At 48.0% G+C, this 21,931-nt stretch overlaps 1 protein-coding gene across 2 annotated transcripts in view; it reads right to left on the bottom strand.

Annotated features, from left to right (window-relative positions):
• Loxhd1 (lipoxygenase homology domains 1) overlaps positions 1-20,769 on the bottom strand; it is a 161,275-nt gene extending 140,506 nt beyond the window's left edge. The window contains exons 1-4 of one of the 2 annotated variants that reach the window (NM_172834.3): positions 20,340-20,769; positions 15,948-16,062; positions 9,113-9,193; positions 6,510-6,694 (exon numbers count right to left, since the gene is read on the bottom strand). In NM_172834.3, the coding sequence (NP_766422.2) occupies positions 6,510-6,694; positions 9,113-9,193; positions 15,948-16,062; positions 20,340-20,469 (511 nt within the window). In that variant the 5' untranslated portion in view covers positions 20,470-20,769. The remainder of the gene's footprint in view (positions 1-6,509; positions 6,695-9,112; positions 9,194-15,947; positions 16,063-20,339) is intronic. The other variant, XM_006526434.1, reaches the window with a different exon arrangement.
• Positions 20,770-21,931: the final 1,162 nt, after the last annotated feature.

The following is a 21,931-nucleotide window of genomic DNA, read 5'->3' as shown; positions in this document are numbered from 1 at the left end:
GGCATATTCATATCACTGTGTACAGGTTATGTAGCTGGTATTCCCAGTGTGGAGAGCGGTGTTTCTTTATGTATGTGGTACACCTTTGTGTTTCAGACAAGCCTACAAGACTATTAAAGAGGAATACAAAAGACCCATGACTAATGTACATGGTGACTGAAGAAAGGAAAGCCCTTGAAGGTGGAATTGAGTGACTAAGGTTTGGGGACCTTCAGGTGGATTGGGGAAGCATGTGCCTAATTAAGCTCTCGCCATGGGTCCCCAAAGCATGATGCCAGACTCAGATAGGCAGAGGATAAGCTCTTTGGGTGGGTTGTGCTGTCTGACTTCCTTAAGCTATATGGGGTGTTTCTCAACCCGCTGATATCAACTAAGAAACCAAACTTGCATGTGAGGTTTTTCCATCTTAAGGTCCTCCATCTGTGAAGTGTGAGGTTGACCAGTGTCTATATCCTTCATGACCGACCTCCTGCCTCTGCCTTTCCTAAAGTCTTCTAGCTATTCACGGGGCTCTTCTAAAGGAGAAGGCACCCTACCACGGCTGTGATAGTCTAAATAAAATGTCCCCCACAGGCTCAGAAGGAGTGCTTCTATTAAGAAGTATGGCCTTGTTGGAGTGGGTGTGGCCTTGTTGGGGTGGGTGTGGCCTTGTTGGAGTGGGTGTGGCCTTGTTGGAGGAAGGGTGTCACTGGCGGCAGGCTTTGAGGTCTCAGAAGCTCAAGCCTAGCCTGTGTGTCACAGTCACTTTCTGCTGCTTTCAGATCAAGATGTAGAACTCCCAGCTCTTCTCCAGCACTATGTCTGCCTATGTACCACCAAGGCTGATAATGGACTAAACCTCTGAATTATAAGCCAGCCCCAATTAAATGTTTTTCTTTATGAGGGTTGCTGTGGCTATGGTGTCTCTTCACAGCAATAGTAACCTTAACTAAGGCAAAGACTATCTCTCTAAAAGTTAGGAACATGTTGGACACTTGCCCAGGAAGCGCATTGACAGAGGAGCTTTGGAGTAAAAGGCCATCTGACATCTTGTCCTGTGCCCACTGCTGCCCTCTACTGCCACCCACAGGGCAAGTTTTCCTGTGCTTGTCTCAAAGCTTGAAATGAGATCTCCCTTAGAGGAATCTCCCAGGACCTGCTTAAGCTCCTGCCTTCCCTCTGTCAGATGTAGGGTTAGTGAAGATCTTTTCCCATTCTGTAGGCTGCCATTTTGTCCTATTGACACTGTCCCTTGCCTTACAGAAGCTTTACAGTTCCATGAGGTCCCATTTATCAATTGTTGATCTTAGTGCCTAGGCCATTCGTGTTCTGTTCAGGAAATTGTCTCCTACACCAATGTGCTCAAGGGTATTTCCCACTTTCTCTTCTATGAGATTTAGTGTATCCAGTTTTATGTTGAGTTCCTTGATCCACTTGGACATGAATTTTATGCAGGGTGATAAATATTGATTGATTTTCATGTAGACATTCAGACATTCAGACATGTCATGTAGACATGTAGACATTCAGTTAGACCAGCACCATTTGTGGAAGATGTCTTCTTTTTTCTGTTGTATGCCTTTGTCTTCTTTATCAAAAATCCAAAATTATAAAGGACTTAAGAAGTTAAACACCAACACCCCAAATAACCCAATTTAAAAATGGGGTGCAGAGCTAGACAGAGAATTCTCAACAGAGGAATCTCTAGTGGCCGAGAAGCACTAAAGAAATGTTCAATATCCTTAGTCATCAGGGAAAGGCAAATCAAAACAACTCTGAGGTTCCATCTTACACCTGTCTGAATGGCTAAAAAAAAAAAAATCTAGAGAGAGCACGTGCTGAGAAGGATGTGGAGCAAGGGGAACCCTCCTCCATTGCTGGTGGGAGTGCAAACTTGTGCAACCACTCTGGAAACCCATTTGACAATTTCTCAGAAAACTGGGACTAGTTCTACCTCAAGACCCAGCTATACAACTCCTGGGCATATACTCAAAAGATGCCCCACCATCACACGAAGACACTTGCTAAACACTGTTCATAGCAGCTTTATTCATAATAGCTAGAAACTGGAAACAGCCTAAATGTCTCTCAGCTGAGGAATGGATAATAAAATGTGATACATTTACACAATGGAGTGCTAGTCAGCTATTGAAAACAAAGACAACATGAATTTTGCAGACAAATGGCTGGATCTTGAGAATATCATCCTCGGTGAGATAGCCCAACACCCAAAGGACACATATGGTTCTCACTTATAAGTGGATATTAGCCATAAATACAGGCTACCCATCCTCCACCCCACAAACAAGAAGGAAGGCAGAAGCAAGGTTGCCTGAATCTTGATGAGAAGGGAAAATAAACTAGTCATGAGGTAGATGAAGAGAGGGGACTGAGAGAGGGGATGGGGTAGGAATTGGGAGTTCAGGATCAGGTGTGGGGAGGGACAGGAGAGATGGCTAGATGACCATGAGAATGAATGGAAATCTGCAACTGACAGGAATGGGTAGGTGGGGGCATCTCTAGGAAGAGACCTGAAATAAGGGTGGCACCCAAGAATCAATGGGGGTGACCTTAGCTGTGACTCACAACACTGGGGATATGGAACCTGAAGAGGCCACCTCCTGTAGCCAGGCAGAAACCCCAATGGAGCAATAGGACACTAACCTATCCACAAAACTTTCAACCCAAAATTTATCCTGTCTACAAGAAATGCAGGGTCAGGGGATGGAGCAGAGACTGAAGGAATGGCCAACCAATGACTGGCCCAACTAGAGACCTATCCCATGGATAAGCACCAATCCCTGACTCTATTAATGATACTCTATTATGCTTATAGACAGGAGTCTAGCATGACTGTCTTCTGAGAGGCTCCACCCAGCAGCTGACTCAGACAGATGCAGAGACCCAAACTGTGGATAGAGCATGGAGACTCTTGTGGAATTTAAGGAGGAAGGATTGCAGGCCCTGGAGGGAATAGGAACTCCACAGGAAGGCCAACAGAATCAACTAAGCTAGACTCTTGAGGCTCTCAGAGACTGAACCACCAACCAAAGAGCATACATGTACTGGGCCTAGATCTTCCCCCACATGTGTAGCAAATGTGCAGCTTGATCTTCATGTGGGTCCTGAATAAGTGGAGCAGGGGGTTATCCCAAAAGCTGTTGCCTGGACGTGGGCTATGTTCTTCTAGCTGGGCTGCCTTATCTGGCCTCAGTGGGAGAGGATACGCCTAGTCTCACAGAGATTTGATATGTGGAGGACTGAGACTGAGAGGCACTCACTCAGAGGAGAAGGAGAGGAGGGATGGTGAAGGATTGTGGGAGGGCTGACCAGGAGGAGGCAGTGAGTGGGACATAAAGTGAATAAGAGGAAGGAAGGAAGGAAGGAAGGAAGGAAGGGAGGGAGGGAGGGAGGGAGGGAGGGAGGGAGGGAGGGAGGAAGGAAGGAAGGAAGGAAGGAAGGAAAGAAGGAAAGAAGGAAAGAAGGAAAGAAGGAAAGAAGCAAAGAAGGAAAGAAGGAAAGAGGGAGGGAGGGAGGGAGGAAGGAAGGTGAGAAAGAAAGAAACAAAGAAAGGAAGAAAGTTTCTGTCTTCCCATCACACAGCTGCCTGCTGGTTCATCAGCCCAGTCTAAGGGTCCTCCGGACCTGCTAGAGTGTCTGCCTTCCCTAAAGAGAAGAAATGAAGGAAGGTTCAGTTGAATATCAGTCAGAACTTGTAGCAGGCCCCCCTCAGGGACGGAGAGAAGAGTAACAAGTCTGTCAAACAACCATGTCCTCTTGGGCCATGTTGAGCACTGCTGATAATACGTTGAATTGTGTCCTTTCCTCTGTCCTCCGATTACTGTCTACCCTCCAGGTTTTCGACACTCCACCTACCCAGCGACAGGAGAGAAGGACTAGTTGTCTTCCCAGTTTTGATCCTCAAAGACCTCCAGAAGCAGCCAAATATCAAGTTGGTGAAATTCCAGGTGAGAAACAAAAAGCCTTAGCCTTTTGTCCACTGATACAGTTGTGTCAATATTTGAAGGGTTTTTTGTTTTGGGGGGTTTTTTGGGTTTTTTTTTCTTCTTTAGCTGGACTCTAGCCTGGAAGTACCAAAGTCTAATGGCCTGCAGTCAGTGATGAGGCTGGGCTCAAGTAAGGACTCAGACATCTATCTGACCGGCTGGGTCTGTGACACCATGGAAAGCTGCAGGACCATTGAGCTGTATCCCTGTATCCCTGTATCCCTGTATCCCTGTATCCCTGTATCCCTGTATCCCTGTATCCCTGTATCCCTGTATCCCTGTATCCCTGTATCCCTGTATCCCTGTATCCCTGTATCCCTGTATCCCTGTATCCCTGTATCCCTGTATCCCTGTATCCCTGTATCCCTGTATCCCTGTATCCCTGTATCCCTGTATCCCTGGACCCCTGGATCCCTGTACCCCTGTATCCCTGTATCCCTGTACCCCTGTACCCCTGTATCCCTGTACCCCTGTATCCCAATACCCCCGTACCCCTATAGCCCTGTATCCCTATATCCCTGTACCCCTGCATCCCTGCATCCCTGTATCCCTGTATCCCTGTATCCCTGCATCCCTGCATCCCTGCATCCCTGCATCCCTGCATCCCTGCATCCCTGCATCCCTGCATCCCTGCATCCCTGCATCCCTGCATCCCTGCATCCCTGTACCTGTGCTTCCTTAGTCAGGGTCTCCCAAAAGCTTTTCTCCCAACAGTGCCGCTGCCCTGGACTTCTGTGTAGCCAAAGCAGGAATTAAGATGCAGAGCTGGAAGTAGAGAAGTGTCAAGGACAGGAGAAAGAGAGAAGGAAGAGATGGCAGCTTGTTACAGATTGACCCTGACAGACTCTGTCAGCAACTCAGGATGCATACAGTGTGAGGAGAATCTGTGAATTTACCCCAGAGGAAAAGACAGGGCAGAGAGCAATGAGCAGACAATTCCCATATGTGTACACACACACACACACACACACACACATACACACACACCAGAGAGAGAGAGAGAACATTCTACTATCATAACATTTCTCATAACTTTATGTAAGCCTCAAGTACATATAATAGAATTTGGCAAAGACCAAAATGAAAACTTGTCACTAAACATGAAATATTCAATCATTCTAGTCACCAAAGAAAGAATATTAAAAAGCCCTTCTATGATCCAGCTGAGAAATTACACTTTACTAACCAAGTGGGCAATTCTACATTCATGGGACTGTGCTCCGTCTGATGACGACTTCCCGTGCCATTGAGAATTGCCCACCAAAAGCTTGACCCAGGCGGGCAGGATGGCTCAGTGGGCAAAGGCGTTGGCTGCAAGCCTGACAAGCTGATCTCAGTCTCAGAACCCACAAGGTGGGAGGCGAGAATAAACTCTGACAAGTTGTCCTCTGACCGCCACACATGGGCAACACACACAATCATACCAAATGACTTTTTAAAAAGCTTTAACCGTGGGTGTACTGTTTGACTTAGAAATTCCACTTTGGAATTTATCATAAGGAAAGAATCTTGAAACCCAAAGGCACATTTAGGTGTTTTGTTTAGGAGAGAAACATACCACCAATGTCCAATAATGAGGTATTCAGCAAATACCTGAGTAGTGAGTGAATGACACATTCTAGCACAGCGGTTTCCAACCTTCCTAAAGCTGTAACCCTTTGATACAGTTCCTCATGGTGTGCTGACTCCCAACTGCAACATTATTCTCATCGCTACTTCATAACTACAATTTTGCTACTGTTATGAGTCGTAATATAAATATCTGTGTTTTCTGGTGGTCTTTTGCGGGTCACGACCCACAGGTTAAGGACAGGTTAAGAAAACACACTGCCACCAGAAATAGAAACATTAAGTAATATTTAATGGCACAGAAATATCCATGCTATAGAACAGAGGATATACCAGCCTATTATTTCATAGCACATATGCACAGAAAGGGCTAGAAATTAATGCATCTGTCACTGGTGGGTGGTATTTTTCCAGGTGATGTGATTAAATTATTCTCTTTTATATTTCCATGTGTTTATTTTCTAAACTGTGTGCAATGATGAAATTTGGCTTTGTAAGAAAATAAACCCTTGATGTCATTTTCTTTGAAGAATCAGTGAAGTTGAAGTTTAGTGTTCTGGACGTAACAAAAATGTCTGGTGCTCAGAGTTGCATGAGACATGGAAAGTCAGACATAGGTGCAGAAATGGAGAGTCATAGCCAGAGAATAGAGGACATGCTTCCTTCTGCCAGGGTGGACTGAAGGGGGGGTGGCGGGACTTGGGGCCAGCACCAGGACTAAACTGGTGAGTTTGCTAATGTGTTGTTCTATTGACCACAGGGAAGCTGCCTCTCTCCTCCCATTCCAAAGTCCCTTTTCCCTTCAGCAGACAAACACTACCCAGCACAGACAGGATTCTATGTGGCCCAAGTCAAGAGGAAACATGGTGCGGGGGGAAGGTAGGGTTCCAGAGCACAGCAAGGAGCCAGGCCCAGGCAGAGAGGGACGATGGGCAAAGAAGGCTAGCTACTGACCTCTTGGCATGTCCATGGGGTCGAAGCTGGCCAGCAGGTCCCGGCACCACTGACGGTCACCCTCCACCTTGCTCAGCCAGTTGTTGCAGTTGAAGTAGTAGCGGAGATGTGGCCTCTTCATGTCAGTCACTATAACTCGGTCCAGGTACCAGCTGGCATTCAAGCCTGTGTTATCATGCTCGATCCTGGGGTGAGAAGCCAACACCCCCACTTTACTGGCAGAATCGAGATGCTGCCCCTTTTACGTGAGGGCACCCAATGGTTGCTCCAGAGAGAGGTCCAGTCATTTTCTTACTTTGGTTCTAAGTTTCCTCATCTATTCATGGGGATATTTTGCAAGGTAGACGTGCCACACTTCCACAGGGAAATAAGTTTATTTCCTGGGAAAATCCAAGTCCCTGGAGCTCTCAGTTGGAGCATCTTGATTGGGCCTGGCAGATTCTGGGCTCTTTCCTAACCTTGGTCTCTGCCAGTACGGCACTGTCTGCCCTGACCTGAGCTGTACATGCACCTATGGGAGGTACCTATCAAGTCTTGAAGCCTATCAGAATTGAGATGAGAAAGGCAGCCGATCCAGACCTTATGAAGGGAAGGCATGAAGGAGCGAGTAGAAAGCAGAAGCCACCTAGCCCTTTAAACTTGGCCCCTAGTGTAAACTGTTCCTTCCTCATTACTCTGAGTTGATCAAGCCCCCCTCTCAGTCACTCTCACTCCGGGTACGACCCTTAGTCCCACATCCAAGGATCCCCATCCCAACCAACATTGTCCCACAGAACCGTCACATGAACCACACATACAATTTTAAATTTTTCTAGTAGCCTTGATTTTGAAGACATAGAGAAGCTGGAAGAATGGATTTTAATAATATATTGTATTTCCCACATAACCATGTAAAAAATTAACAACATGTTGTACATTCTTTTTCTTGTGTTAAGTCTTTTAAAAAAAAATCTGGTGTCTGTTTTGTCCACATAACACACTTGGTGTGAGTCAGCTATATTTTAAGTTCACAGTAGCCACCTGTCTTTTGTACTAGGGGACACAGTAGCCACCTGTCTTCTGTACTAGGGGACACAGTAGCCACCTGTCTTCTATACTAGGGGACACAGTAGCCACCTGTCTTCTGTACTAGGGGACACAGTAGCCACCTGTCTTCTGTACTAGGAGACACAGTAGCCACCTGTCTTCTATACTAGGGGACACAGTAGCCACCTGTCTTCTGTACTAGGGGACACAGTAGCCACCTGTCTTCTGTACTAGGGGACACAGTAGCCACCTGTCTTCTATACTAGGGGACACAGTAGCCACCTGTCTTCTGTACTAGGGGACACAGTAGCCACCTGTCTTCTGTACTAGGAGACACAGTAGCCACCTGTCTTCTATACTAGGGGACACAGTAGCCACCTGTCTTCTGTACTAGGGGACACAGTAGCCACCTGTCTTCTATACTAGGGGACACAGTAGCCACCTGTCTTCTATACTAGGGGACACAGTAGCCACCTGTCTTCTGTACTAGGGGACATAGTTACAGACTCTTCTGAATCTGTGTTCCAAATCTCCTCCCACTTCCTACAGCTCCCACCTCTGTCTAATTTCTTCCCCAAAATGACCTCATGGGACATGGGACATCTCGTGCTGACCTATCACACTTGAGGCTTTATCCAAAAATCTCACAGTCCTGTAAAGCCCATGACCCCAACCAACAGATGACCAGACTGCTACACTGGGTCCAGCCTGTCCTCTACAGTGTCACATGCCTCTTCCTGGCACAGAGTTTGGCCCCGGCAAGACTTTGAGGAAAGACCATTTCCCACACGCCAACCTCCTTTCCTGCCCTCCCTGTAAGAGCTCTGTATATATTCCCCTCCTCACATATCTTCTCTGTATATATTCCCCTCCCTGCACATAACCAGTGCCTGTGGTTCTTAGGCCCTCCTACTTTCCCAGCAAAGGGACTCTATGGTCCCAGATTTTCTCTTGGGGAGGGTGGAGTTAGGACTGAGTGGAGGCTGCATCTGAACCATGTCCAGATCGCAGTTAGAGGCAATCAGACCACAAATGACTTTAGAGCAAGCATAAAGCATGGTGGTTAGCAGAGACAAGGAAAGGAAGACAGGAGAGCTACCCCTTTTCATACAGTTCACGAAAACCCCCCCAGTGAGAACATTGGGGGATTCTATTCCCTAGGCCTTGCAACACAACCTTCACTGAGTGCTTAGTGCTTACCAGTGACTGTGCTATGCGCCAACTCAGTGAGCCCAGCATTATATAGATGGGGCGCCATTATTCGACAGGAGGAAGCAGAGGCATGGTTAGATAAACTGTCCAGAATCCTACAGCTAAAAAGCAACAGACAGAGAAGGCCTTGGACTTGGACCCACAGATTTGCTCCCAACTATCTTGCTTTAGTGTCTCTTAAGAGCTACTGGGAAATAGTATCAAATTGCCCTAGCCCATGAAAGTACGTCTCTAATGGGACCGGCAGGAGCTATGAGCTCTGTGATTCAAGGGGTAGGGGGTGGAATTTGGGCAGCCAGTGATACTGAACATCAAGAAAATATCAAACTTGATCATCACCACTGCAGTTGGGGGCAAACGCTCACCTGATTTTATAGATGAGGCCCACGTTATTGGTTCGCACCCGGAATACGTCAACGTTGGCTTTCTCGAAAGCAGACTCACTCCTGTGGTGAACAAGTGCAGTTAGTCTGAATAACACGTCTCACGGGCCCAGGTACCGAGCCAGAGGTTGGCATCCTCTTCTTGCTCCATATCCCACTCACTGGGAGAGCTGCATGCAACTAGCTACCATTTTGAGCTTTCTCCCTGACCTGATCAGAGAGAGACGAGGAGAGGAAGGACAGGCAGGATCATGCTGAGGCCCACATCCAGGAGATCAACTAAGCATTGGCATGAGTCACCAAGGCAAACAGTGGCTGATACCAGCACCATCGTGTGGTCAAGCAAACCGATATCTAGTAGAAGAACTGAGGCCAGCTCAGGGAAGAGGAGAGAGTGATGGATGATGGATGAATGGATGGATGGAGCCTCTTATCTGAAGGTCCCCTTTCGGCTTACCGTCACCTGCCCTGTTCTGTGAGAAGAGCACAGTCCCAAGTAGATGCAGACCTGGGGTGGGTGGCAGCCTGTGATCCTGCTATTGTGATGAGAAAAGGGGTCCCTCCCCCCCACCCTCAGCAACCAGGGAAGCAGACACAGGAAGGGGGCACCTGGCCAACAGTGCAGTCAGAGGAAATTCCCCCCGAGGTGTGAGGCAGTGTAGAGCCCAGGCTAGTCCCAGCTTCTGCACAACCTACATTGAAGTGCTGCACACAGGAGGCCGGAGACCCTTGCCCCAGCATCTTCTGGAGTGGACACCTGAGTCGTCTCATATCAGATCTACTTCACCCTCTGTGTGGGCCCGGAATCCAGCCATGGCAGCCCAGATCTGACAGCAGCTTTTTCTGCCTCCTAGCTGAGCCCTCTCGTTTGAGAGTCTATGCTCTTAACCAGAGCCCAGCACACAGACAGGAAGAGGAAAAGCACAGAAGACATTTGCCTGTGCGATGGTTTACACCTTAAATGTATTCCCAAAGCCCTTTTAAATCTCACACCCCCACACCTACCCCAATCGTTGTTTGGGAGCCTTTAAGAGGTTGGGCCCAGTGATAAGATAAAACATTTTCCTAGCATGGTTTGATTCCCAACACTGCACAATAAAGAAGGCAGAGCCCAGCGGAGGGAAGTCAGATCACGGAGGCTATGCCCTTGAAGGGGATATTGGGACCCTGTGGTGACTCCTCTTCCTCTCTTCATTTCCTGGTTGCTGTAATTTGAACAGCTTCCTTCACAACCGGTGCTGACTTGCCACGTCTCCAAAAATCCATGCTGTCGACTGCCCTGGTTTGTTTTAGGTATCTGTCACAGCTGTAAAATGTTAAATAACCGAGCTTATGGTCAATAGCAATTACTGGCTTATCTGTGTTCTTCAAAATAAAAGAAGTGAAGGGCCTTGTCCCCAGGCCACAGGCTGAAAGTCAGGCACAGGGGACCTTCCAGGTTCTTCAGGGACCAGAAGCTGGGATTCTGCAAGTTGGACCCACATTGGAGAGCCATCTGCCTTGGGGAGAAGTTTCCTTAAGAGGCAGGGCACAATGAGGTGGGGCCCCAGCCTCCTACAAAAGAACAGAGCCCATGAGCCCATGAAGATGTTCTAAGACAGCCTTGTCAGGGAAAGGGGGACCCAAAGAGAAGCCTGGGGACAGAGAAGGGGGGAGGGGAGGCTGGGAAGATCCTAGGTTTATGTAGGAAATGGAGACTCCAAGGCTGCTGGCTGAGCACGAGCTCAGATGAGGAAGGAGCCGAGCGATGCTGCTTCAAGTTCACAGATAAAACGGTTCCTCCAAAGAATGGTTTGATCTCCTTCCTGGGAAGATAAAGCATTTGTATCCAGTGTTGAAAAGGAAACCAAACCAAATCAGTCCCCCTGGAGGCCTGCTTGCTGATGTGGGGTTTGCATCTGAGAGAGAAGAACAGGACAGCCCAGCTCCTGGTTCCGTCCCAGCAGCTGTGAAGCCACTTGGAAGGAAAACACAGACGTCGATTCTGCACGTTAGGATTTTGTGAATGAGAAACCAAAGAAAGTGAGTCAGTGGTAATTTCTTTTTCCATTCATGGCACAAAGCAACAGATTTTAAGAATAAGTCAACAAGAGTCTCTGCATTAAGTAAACACCCTAAGGAAAAGATGCCCTGGGAAGTTATATGATCGAATGTTTTGTACCTATTAAGAATTCTATTATAAAAGAACACTTGAAGATGTTTATGATACAAGCTTTTAAAAACCCTGTTGAGATGGAATCTGAGAACAGAGCAATCAATACAAACAGGATGACAGTACTTTCATTTAAAAACAATGAGTGGGAGAATTTATACAAATGTACCATGCCACACCCAGAGGCTAAGTCTATGAAGTCTTACTTGTTCTTGTCTATATGAACTTTTACATTTTTTTCCAAGAAGCACATACTGCTTTTGTGATTCCTCATACTTCAGATCCCTTCGCCCCCGTTCCCTCCCAACACCCAACTCAGCTCACAGGCTGCTGAAGGTCTAAGGATGGTAGGCGTCATCTTCTAAAAGTCCACAGAACCTAGAAAATAGACTATGGGGAGCAGGGGTCAAGGCAGGAAGTGTTCCCGGACCATTTCAGCCACTGATGTGTCTGGAGGGAGAAGCTAGGCTTCTGAGGTACCTCTAATGAGGGTTCTGGCAGGAAAGCTCAGAAAGCTGCCTTCAGCAGAGGGGACCCCTGAACACGTGTGCTGTTGAATAACTAACCCTTGCTACTCTGCAGCCTGTGGTGAGGAACACAGACCCAGGGAGAAAGATCTGCATGACCAGCAGGAGCAGGAGCAGCCTAGGCCACCTAAAGGCTGGTGCCGGATAGACATGATATGACCTTTATTAGTGTTTGTCCCATGGAGACCAATCTTGACATACAGTAACACCCTGTCTCCGAAGAAGAAAGGGCTGCAGACAAACTCCATTGCCTGGCCATTTTCAGGGAGAGGCTGGGACTATCCCACACAAGCCCCCAGCCCCACCCACTCTGGAATCAGATCTGAAAAGCCCATTTCTAATAAATCAGAATGCAATTGCTTTAGGAAATTGACCAAGCCTGGCTTAGAAATCCCAAAACAAGCAGAAACGCAGGCCTCTTCTTCACCCTTCCCAGTGGGAAGACAGAGAGACCCACCATGGCTTCCGCACCATCCTCAGATAAAGTGTAGCTCAGGGCACTGTTCATGTCACCATTCAGCGGGGGCTTCCCTCAGAGAGAGCCTCAGAAAGCTGTACCCAGCATTTTAGCCACTAACAAGACAGACCCCTTCCCCACACACACACACCACCAAAAAAAAAAAAATCTAAACTAAAATGCCAGATGTTCTCCAACACACTGGGGTGTGAATTTTCAGTGGGAAACAAACCATAAAATACATGAGATCCCATCCTTTTGCCATGTCTTAAACATGTGGCCTCCTGGGCAATGGGGTTGGGGAGGACAGGACATCCAGAAGATGGGGATTTCCTCTGGAAATCATTTTATAAGGACCTCACTGGGGTGAAGGTTGGGTAAAAAGTCACATGTGGGAAACTGAGTGGGCATGTCGTATTCTGTACTGCCCAGAAGTCAGATAGCAAAGATCTTCTTGAAATGGGAATTAAATTATGCTGGGTGAGGGGCAAGATTCTATGTTCCAGGATACAGGAAAAGGGACAGGAATTTGCTCAAATCAGGGTGAGGCAGAAAAAGTGTGGACCAGGAGATACGAGATGAAAGATGCCATTACCAAAGGCTGTGGAAAGGGGCCAGGAGAAGTGTCAGAAAAGATCAAGGTTGAATTTTAATACTGAGGGAACAAGCGTTGACTTGTTTGCACTGGGCAGTGTTTGCACAGGGCCTTTCTTGGTCCCAGAGCTATCAGAGAGGTCTCTTACATACCAAAGTAAGTGTGTAAGTGTGTGTGCAAGCGTGTGCTTATGTGAGTGTATGTGCAAGATTATGTGTACAAGTGAGTGCACGCACATGTGCAAGTGTGTGTGTGTGTATGTGTATGTGTGTGTGTGTATGTGTGTGTGCGTGTGTGTGTGTGCATGTGTGTGTGTATGTGTGCATGTGTGTGTGCATGTGTGTGTGTGTGTGTGTGTGTGTGTGTGAACAAGGATCCCTGCTCCAGGTAACTCAATAGTTTTGTCTTGGAGCTGGTTGGGTATGGAGAAGAATCAGCAGACAATGTAAGGAGACAGAGGCAGCACATCCAATGTTAATGACATGGGACTTGGTGGTGACCTTAGCTGCCACCCTATGTGATACATCCCAAACCCTCAGAAAGCCACATTTCCCTCCTGGACTCAATTCCCAGCGTGAGCTGCAGGGATGCTGTGGGCAGAATTGTACACCATTTTCTTTGTATTCTTTTCCCTTGCTTTCTCCATGTGGCCAGATTCTGGCCTCTGTTTCCCCTCCACCATGCTCACTAACGAGGTGACATCAGCAGCCAGTGTCAACTCAGCATTCACCACTTGGCTTCCGGTGTGGCCTCCAACTGTTCCCGTATGCCTCAGCACAGAAACATGGCTCCACAGCAGTTCCGGCTGGGTCCCCCGCAGGACCTCTACTCTCTATACTCTCACAGTTTCTCTGGGTGTACCCAATCATTTGTATTCCTCCAGTATCTGAGTTCATTCGGCACTGAAGGCCTAGCTCATGTCCTTCGCTGTGAAATGTCACTATGGCCACATGATACCTCCGGTGTCTACGGTGTCATCATGAGCCAGGACAGACACAGGAAACCTCACTTCCAGCCTCAGCTGCAGGACCACCACCTCCCTGCCCAGCCCTCTCTACTCTCAGCAGCACCCAGCTGATATCCCCACCCATGCCCATCCTCCTGTTTTTGCTCCCAACTTCAAGCATGACACAGGTCCTCTCCAGGAGCCTCCCTTCAGACCTCTGCAGTCTCAGGGATTACAAATTCCTACCTCTGGACTGGGCTGGAGACTGAAGAAGCTGCCTCCCATTCCCTCCTGGCCCTGTCAATCTATCCATAACTCCCCATGCACCACCAGGTAGTCTTTCTTTTCCTGTGGAGATGAAAGGTTAAAAGCCGGACCCCCAGGCTGTGAAGACTCAGTGACAACCCTTCTCAGTGTGTGACATCAGTGACCTGGGCCTCCCTGAGAGAAAGTTTGGCAAATGGACAAGCAGAGGGGGAGGAAGCTGAGAGGGTTATAGGTGCATAAAAGGAAGAAGGGCCATGAGAGTCCACTACAAGAAGATCAAAGGATGGTTTTGCTTTTAAGAGACTGCAAACACCAGAAAGCCCCCTTGCCAGGGCTAGTGGCATTCTCCTCCCTCCGAGGGGACACATGGCAAAAAGTATGGATATTTCATGTATTCCCTTTACCGTGCCCACATCACAAGAGGGAAAGACTTCCACGAGAGTCACGTGCAGTACGAGCAGACAAGGAGGCAGGTACCCTGTTCTGCAGAAACGGACGGAATAGGATTATGCCCATCTTCACATTGCTACATGGGGGCCATGGCTCTAAGTTAGTACTCACACATAACAAGACTGCCAACCCTAAAGCACAGAGTCCCAAGTCTTCTAGCATGGCCACCCCACCTCTCTATACCTTCTCTATACCTCTCTATACCTTCTCTATACCTCTCTATACCTTCTCTATACCTTCTCTATACCTCTCTATACCTTCCCTTCTTAGCCCCAGGAGGTACCAGGCCATAAACCCTAGAGACCACGACCTATAGTGCCAGCGGGTCTAGAAGAGGATCTCTTCATGCTCCAGGGCCACAAAGTCATGTTGTCTATTCAAATGTCTATTCAAATGTCTAGAGCGTAAATGTAAATGAAGTACCACATTTCCCACAGAAAAAAACTTCATGACTGTGAACCATCAATACTTCTTCCTGGGCCTCAGCTTTCCTATGAATGGAGTAGAAACATCAGTAGATCTAAGAGGTTGTGAAACTTTTCCGCAATCAGAATTCTGCCCAGAACCCCAGTGGGTTAGATAACCAGAAGTGGGGTACTCTGAAAGATGAAGGGCATTGTGGGCCCAGAGCCAGCCCACAAGTCAAATCTTCCCAGGCGGCACACAGGCTGAGTGAAAGGCAGTGAGCAAGAGCATGCTGTGTTTGCGTGTGTGTGTGTGTGTGTGTGTGTGTGTGTGTGTGTGTGTATGTGTGTGTGTGTGCGCGCGCGCACGTGCGCGCAATAATGGAGCAAACCAAAAAGAAAGCAACAGTCTCTGCCTTCAGGGTTATAAAAAGCAAAGGACTCCATGTATGCAGAGCACACACCGATGCACACACATACACATGGCATGTGACTGACTATACACAACTCCCAGGTAAGTTAAGTATGATGCTGGCCATCATGAGACCTCTCAGTATAGAGCATCTCAAAGTCATGGCTCCCTCACACATGTTCTTTATGACACTCATGATCTCAACTGCCCTAGGATGGAAGGTAAGGAAATCAAGGCCTTGGAGACCATGAGATTTTGGCAAAGTTACAGGATAGTAAAGGAGCAGGATAGTAAAAGCTGGCCCGAGACCTGGGTTCTTGGTCCTAATTGTTCAACTCTCCATCATCAAGGGATACACATGAATTCTTGGAAGGTCCAAACTAGACCTTACTGTTTACAAAGTCTAGAATGTGACCAAGGAGGATTGTCAGGAAAGCATTGTGCAATCCCAGGATGATGCTTGGATTGTTGACAGAGAATTCTTATCATTTAACATGCCTGTGGTCCAACTGTCCATCTCTACAGAGTAGAAGGCCACCACTGGGTTCTAGAATTTGGTCAGCCAAACTAACACCCCAGAATCCCACCAACCCAGAATGGTACTCACTTGCTGGTGAGATGGAGCTTGGGAGAGAGCCCATTCTCTCCAAAGAGTGTGATGAACACATTGGCATCTGTCCCTGCACCACGAACATCCCCTGTGGCTGTGACCACCTCATACACTGGAAAAAGGAGGGGAAAAGGCAGACTGTAGGCTCAGGAGGGAACCCAGAATCCCATGCTCACAACCCTGAACCAAGGTCAAATCCACACCAACTCCTACTGACTAAAAACTCACTCTCAATACCACACACTGCTTTGGCAGAGGACTCTGAAAGCTCGCAGACAAGACCAGCTTCATTCTGCATGGCTAAGCCACCTAAGGACGGAATAGACAGTTTTTCAACAAGGAGTATGTCTTTGTCTGGGTCACTGAGTTCCCTCTCATGGTCATCTTGAGCTTGCATGGCTTGTTGTCAACACCATTCCTGGTCAGGATGACAGAAGCTGTATACTTGCTGATTGGAGGATCTATGAAGATTCTTAGAAAAGGCCATTCGGTGGTTTGAATGAAAAATGGCCCCCACAGGCTCACAGGGAGTTGCACTATTGGAAAGGATTGAGAGGTGTAGCCTTGTAGGGAGAAGTGTGTCACTGGGAGGGGGTGGGCTTTGAGGTTTCAGAAGCTCAAGACAGGCTCTCTACTTGTTGCCTGTCCATCCAATTGTAGCACTCTCAGCTTCTTCTCTGGCACTATGTCTGCTGCGTGCCACCATGCTTCCCACCATGACAATAATGGACTAAACCTCTGAACTATAAAACCAGCTCCAATTAAACGTTTGCCTTTATAAAAATTACTGTGGTCATGGTGCCTCTTCACAGCAGTAGGAACCTTGCCCAAAACAGGCAGGATCTGTTACAGCCATGTGAACCGAGCAGGATGAGCAGGGCCATTCTATGGCCAGGAAGAGTATTAGCAAAACTATAGGAATGCATCTTGGATCTATTTGTAGAATCAACTCCCAGAAGCCCAATTCACACGTGGCCTGGGCAAGGTTGCTGCAGCCAGCCACCCCCAGAGCCACGTCACCTCTGCCGAGAAGCATGAATAGCACACACCAACCTTATCCAGTTTGCTATTCCTATCTCCAAATGAAGTGTGCAGCCCCATTCTACTCTGTGAGAAGACTTTGCCTCTGAATCATGCGTGGGCTGGAAACGCTGACTCAGGGAACCGACCACACACGTGTGTGGCCAGGGAGGCTGACCAAGAGGAAATAACAACGTCATTGGGAAGGAAGAATTTACAATGTGAAGAGCCGGTCAGATGTGGGGAGGGTATGTGAAATCCTCGGGGTGTGTGTCAGCTGTGCACTACATCGTGGAAATGCACAAATACCAGTGCTTGGTAGCTGCACCATAACCACAATGGTAGATGATTTACTGCGTGTCCAGTCTGAGGTACAGGCTCCATGTATCACGCTTGATTCTTGCTGCAAACCTATTTCTCATTCCTAGTTCTGTCCTTTTCAGGCCAGGTCCTCAGGAGCAGAATATATTTGAGCTCTCTTGAGGAGGTCTTAAGGATTGAGTTGCTATTTGGGATATAAATATTCATTATTCAAAACTATCAGTTGTGGCAGTCCATTCTGCCAGAGGAGTTTGTCCCATATACAAAGTAACAGAGTTGCCAGGTGGAAGGTGGAGCCTAGCATCTGTAGCATCTGGACCTATGGAGGGTGTGTTCCAGGTGTCATTATCCCCACTGAAAGCCTGTGAGTCTCTGGATGCTGGGACAAAGCGTTGGTTGTCAGTGCCGCAGAGGTCTTGGGTAGCCACTGACTCTCCACTTAGGAACAGGATGGCTTTTTACCTAGCTGCCTATAGCACTAGACGTTAATATCTGCTTTGCAGAACTGTTCCTGGAATTGGAAATGTGAGGCCCTGACACACAGAAGATAATAAATAGCCTTTCTCTTTTAAAGCTATTGTTTATGCAGAAAAAGCCAATTTCATCCAAGAGCTAACACCTGTTCCTTTGGCAGACAGCGGATTAGCTCAAGCACCATGAACATGGTGTGCAGATAATTCTGTGCTATTCAAGAGCACCACAGATTCTAACATGGTCCTTCCTTGCCTGTGAAGAACTGGATCTGCCGTGTCTGGGGATGAGAGGAACACAGGATGTGCCTGAGTCTGGCAAAGCTCATCAGAGAAGCCATGAACGGGGAAAGCAATGGACTCTGGCTCTCACGATACTCATGCCATGGCTTGAGTCATCGCAGCCTGAACCCCAGGGCAACCTGAGCACTGTCTGCATCACCGATGTGCACACAGGGCATCTCTGACATCACCTACCTGCACACAGGCATTTCTGAGTCAAGTAGCTCCAGGAGAATGGCCAGCCTGGTGGAAATGCCAGGACCACATCATTTGAAAATTGTAGACAGAGGCCCAGAGATACTTAATTTAGAGAAGAGGTGGGTCTGGTGTTCAGGCAGAAATGGGAAGGCTGATTCACCGGCTCACTCAGGGGTTCACAGCTACTCCCTAAGCCAGACACTTACTTATAGGAGTTGCTCATCTGAACTTAATGACATTTAAGACCATCAAGAAAATGGCAGAGTGAGTCACAGATGAAGATGTGGCGTTTGGAACACATCTAGCAAAGGACTCATACCTAGAAACTATGAATAATTCATACTGATAAAGAAGAAACAGATACTGCATTCTTTTAAATACCAATAGACAATCACTTATCATAAGATCAAAAGCATCCAGTTTTTTGGGTTTGACCCAAGAGAGACAAAAGCAAACACACACAAAGCCCCATGAACTCAATGTTCATAGTATACTTTTAGTAGACCCAAATGATAAACTTTAAGTGTCCATCGACAGGTGAATGGGTAAACAAACCATACCACTCAGCAATGAAAAGCAGTGAGCTACGGACACACACTGTGCAGCGCATCCATAGACACAAAATACTTATTCCTTACAATGATATTTATGTGAAGCCACTAACAGCAAATGAGACCGGCTGTAACAGGAGACAGAAGAATGGCTGACTGGAACTGGGAACAGGAAGCTGCCTGGGAACAACACAAGGAACCCTCGGTCTCTATCATGTAAAAAGGACATTCAAAATATATGTACTTTATGATAATAAACTATATACTTCAGTAACACTGAAAAAATGCAAAAATAACTTAACATGTCACCAAAGATACTCAAATGACTGTCAAATACAGGAGAACCACAAATGAGCACGCTCAGGGCCACTACTCATCAGGGACATGAAAACTAAACCCCCAGGAAGATGCCACCATGTGCCCACCAGAATGGCTGAAATGAAGAATTGACCATACCAAGCAATGTCAGAATGTGAAGCCACTGTCCCTCCCGGATGGCAGGGGTGCATGAGTGGCTGTCAGCACCGAGAGGTGAACAGATGCTCACCCTGTAACCCAGCACTTCAACTTGCAGTTATAAATCCTGGAGAAATGAGGGTATGTGTCCAAGACCTGTAGCAGCCTTCTTCACAACAGTACAAAAATCAAGGCACAAGCAATGCAAATGTTCATCTCGAGAGAATGGTCAAATCACTAGTGAGGTGTTCGTAAAATGCAATCGTATCTGTGAGTAAAAATAGCAAACTGTGCCTCGGGTTACACCATGCACGAATCTCTTGGGCAGGGTGGTAGGAAAGAAGATAGACACAAATATATACACACCACAAAACTCAGAGCTCACCCTGTAATGCCAGCACCAGGCACAGGGGACACGAGGATGGCTGAGCATTTAAGACTAGCCTGGGCTACACAGTGAGTATAGCCTAAGAAAAACAAACCTGAACCACAGAGTGAGACTTATCTCCCAAAGAAACACACATCGAGTGACTCTGTTTATACGAAGTTAAAGAGCAGTGATAAGCTGTGTGTGGAGATAGAGTCACGGAGGTAGACTTGTAGGATCGGCAGAGATCCTAAGGAGCTCTGTGGGGGCAGGGAGAGGGGGGAGGTGGAAATGCTCCCATCCTGGTGTGTGTGGTGCCACACACGTGTGCACCGGCAAGTTCATCCCTCGGTACTTCTCCATCCTGTGTTATGCACAGACGGGTCCTCAGTCTTAATTTGTTACTTTATTAACTCAAATAGATCAATGCAGCTAGCTGAGAATAGGAGGCCGTCCCCGCACTACAATAGCATATTCTGCCAACCAAAAAGTTGCCAACCAGAAAGCTGTGCCAACCAGAAAGATGCCTCATCTCCAGCTCCACGGGGCCCTCTGACCCCCAGACATGCAGGGCATGCAAAGCAACTAACTGTATAAGCAATGGTCCAGAACTGCAAAGCTCTCCTCAGAAGGACAGATTCCGCAGCCCCACGCCTCCCGACGCCACCCGCAGCCCCACGCAGCCCGGGGCCCGACGCCACCAGCGACCCCACGCCGCCGGTACCCTTGGCTTTGTAGTACTCATGTTCCAACTCATCCTCGCCATCCTCCGAGTCGTAGTTCAGCAGCTCCTCCTCGTACAAGCCCAGGAAGTCAATGTCTTTCTTCCTCCGCTTCTTCTTCTGGGCCATCATTTTGCTACCTGCCTCTTCTGGGACCCTATAGGCTCACCGGTTCACCTTCCTGGCTTCCTTGGACCTCTGTCTCTCACTCACCAAGCTGAAGAGCCCCCCGCCCCCCACTAGGGTTTCAGGTCAGGCTCTCCCTGGGTCTCCTGGGTCCCCAATCCCAAAGTTCTGTCCCGCTTTCCTCTTCTCTGGTGCCTCAGCCTAACGCAGCGCTCTGCCGGCCCCGCACCCCGTCCTGTTTTCTTCTTTCTGTCCCCAGCCCTTCTCTGCCACCGTCTCTCACTCTGCACCAGCCCCAGAGCTTCTCCTTAAGCCCTATCACTTATTCATGAAAATGAGAAGGTTGTCCTCTTTCCTCCCCGTCACTCCCCTTTGCAGAGACTCAAGTGACATAACGTCCTGGCGTCCGCTTCCCACCTGGCCTCACGACAGGGAGGGAGACGGGGAGGAAGGACCCCTCCAGGCCACTCCAAGGGCATGTAGGGGCCACCACCAAGGAGACACCTGAGCTTCACAGCCCATGAGAGCACTGCACACTATCCAGAGCGGGGTTGGTCCTGAGGAGGGCGGAGCTGGGGGATCTACTGGGCTCCAGGCTCAGATCAGTTTCTCTCAATTATACATGGGTGCTGCTCATCTTACCCAGAAAACAGGGTCTTACTAGATTGGTCTCTGTTTCCATTTCCCAGAAGACTGCTCTCTTCTGGGAGTGACCCTGCTCCAGGGAAGTCCTGCTGTCCCTCAAAGCATGTGGCTGACCCACAAAGCAGTTACAGCCACTGTCAGCCTGGAACCTAGGACCTTGAGGAAGTCCACCTATCCTTAGGTGGCCCCAGAAGGGCCAAGATAAGCCAGGCATAGTTGACCCTGCACAGAACAGGGGTCAGATGTCATTTCCAACCTACAGTCAGCAGGGAGAGCTCCCTATGGCTGTCAGAGTCCCCTTCTTGCTCATTTTATTATGATTTTAAACAATGATTCCTTATCACCTGGTTTGTGAGATTTCTATATAGATTTTTTTAATGCTAGAAAATTTCAATTTACTTGAAACTCTTGCTTCTCTTCCCTTGCAGGTGAACGAGAGGACAGGACTCAGCCCATCTGTGCCACCTCCTGGCTGTGTAGCTTGGAGCACAGTCCAATCTCCCATCTGTAAAGGGGGGGTAATGACCCAGTATTGCACATTCAGCAATTGGAGAAAACTCTTCTTCATTAGTCAGAAGTTGCTAGAGACTATTAGAGGTTAATGAATGTCTATCTGTCCCTCCCATATTCGTATGTTGAATATTGGCATGTCAAGCAATCCCTGTGTCAGGGAGGGGTTCAGAGATGGCCAAGCAGAGAGATTAGGCCACGGAGGTGGAGCCCTCGGGAATGTGATCAGTGCCTTAGAGAAGAGACGCCAGGAGCTGGGAAGACGTGGATGTCAGTGAAATGATCACAGTGTGCAGGTCCGAGCTCAATCACC

This window comes from Mus musculus, chromosome 18 (genome assembly GCF_000001635.26).
Source record: "Mus musculus strain C57BL/6J chromosome 18, GRCm38.p6 C57BL/6J".
NCBI classification, from domain to species: Eukaryota; Metazoa; Chordata; class Mammalia; order Rodentia; family Muridae; genus Mus; species Mus musculus.
The sequence above is the reverse complement of the archived record's forward strand: the minus strand, read 5'-3'. Positions and strand labels throughout refer to the sequence as shown.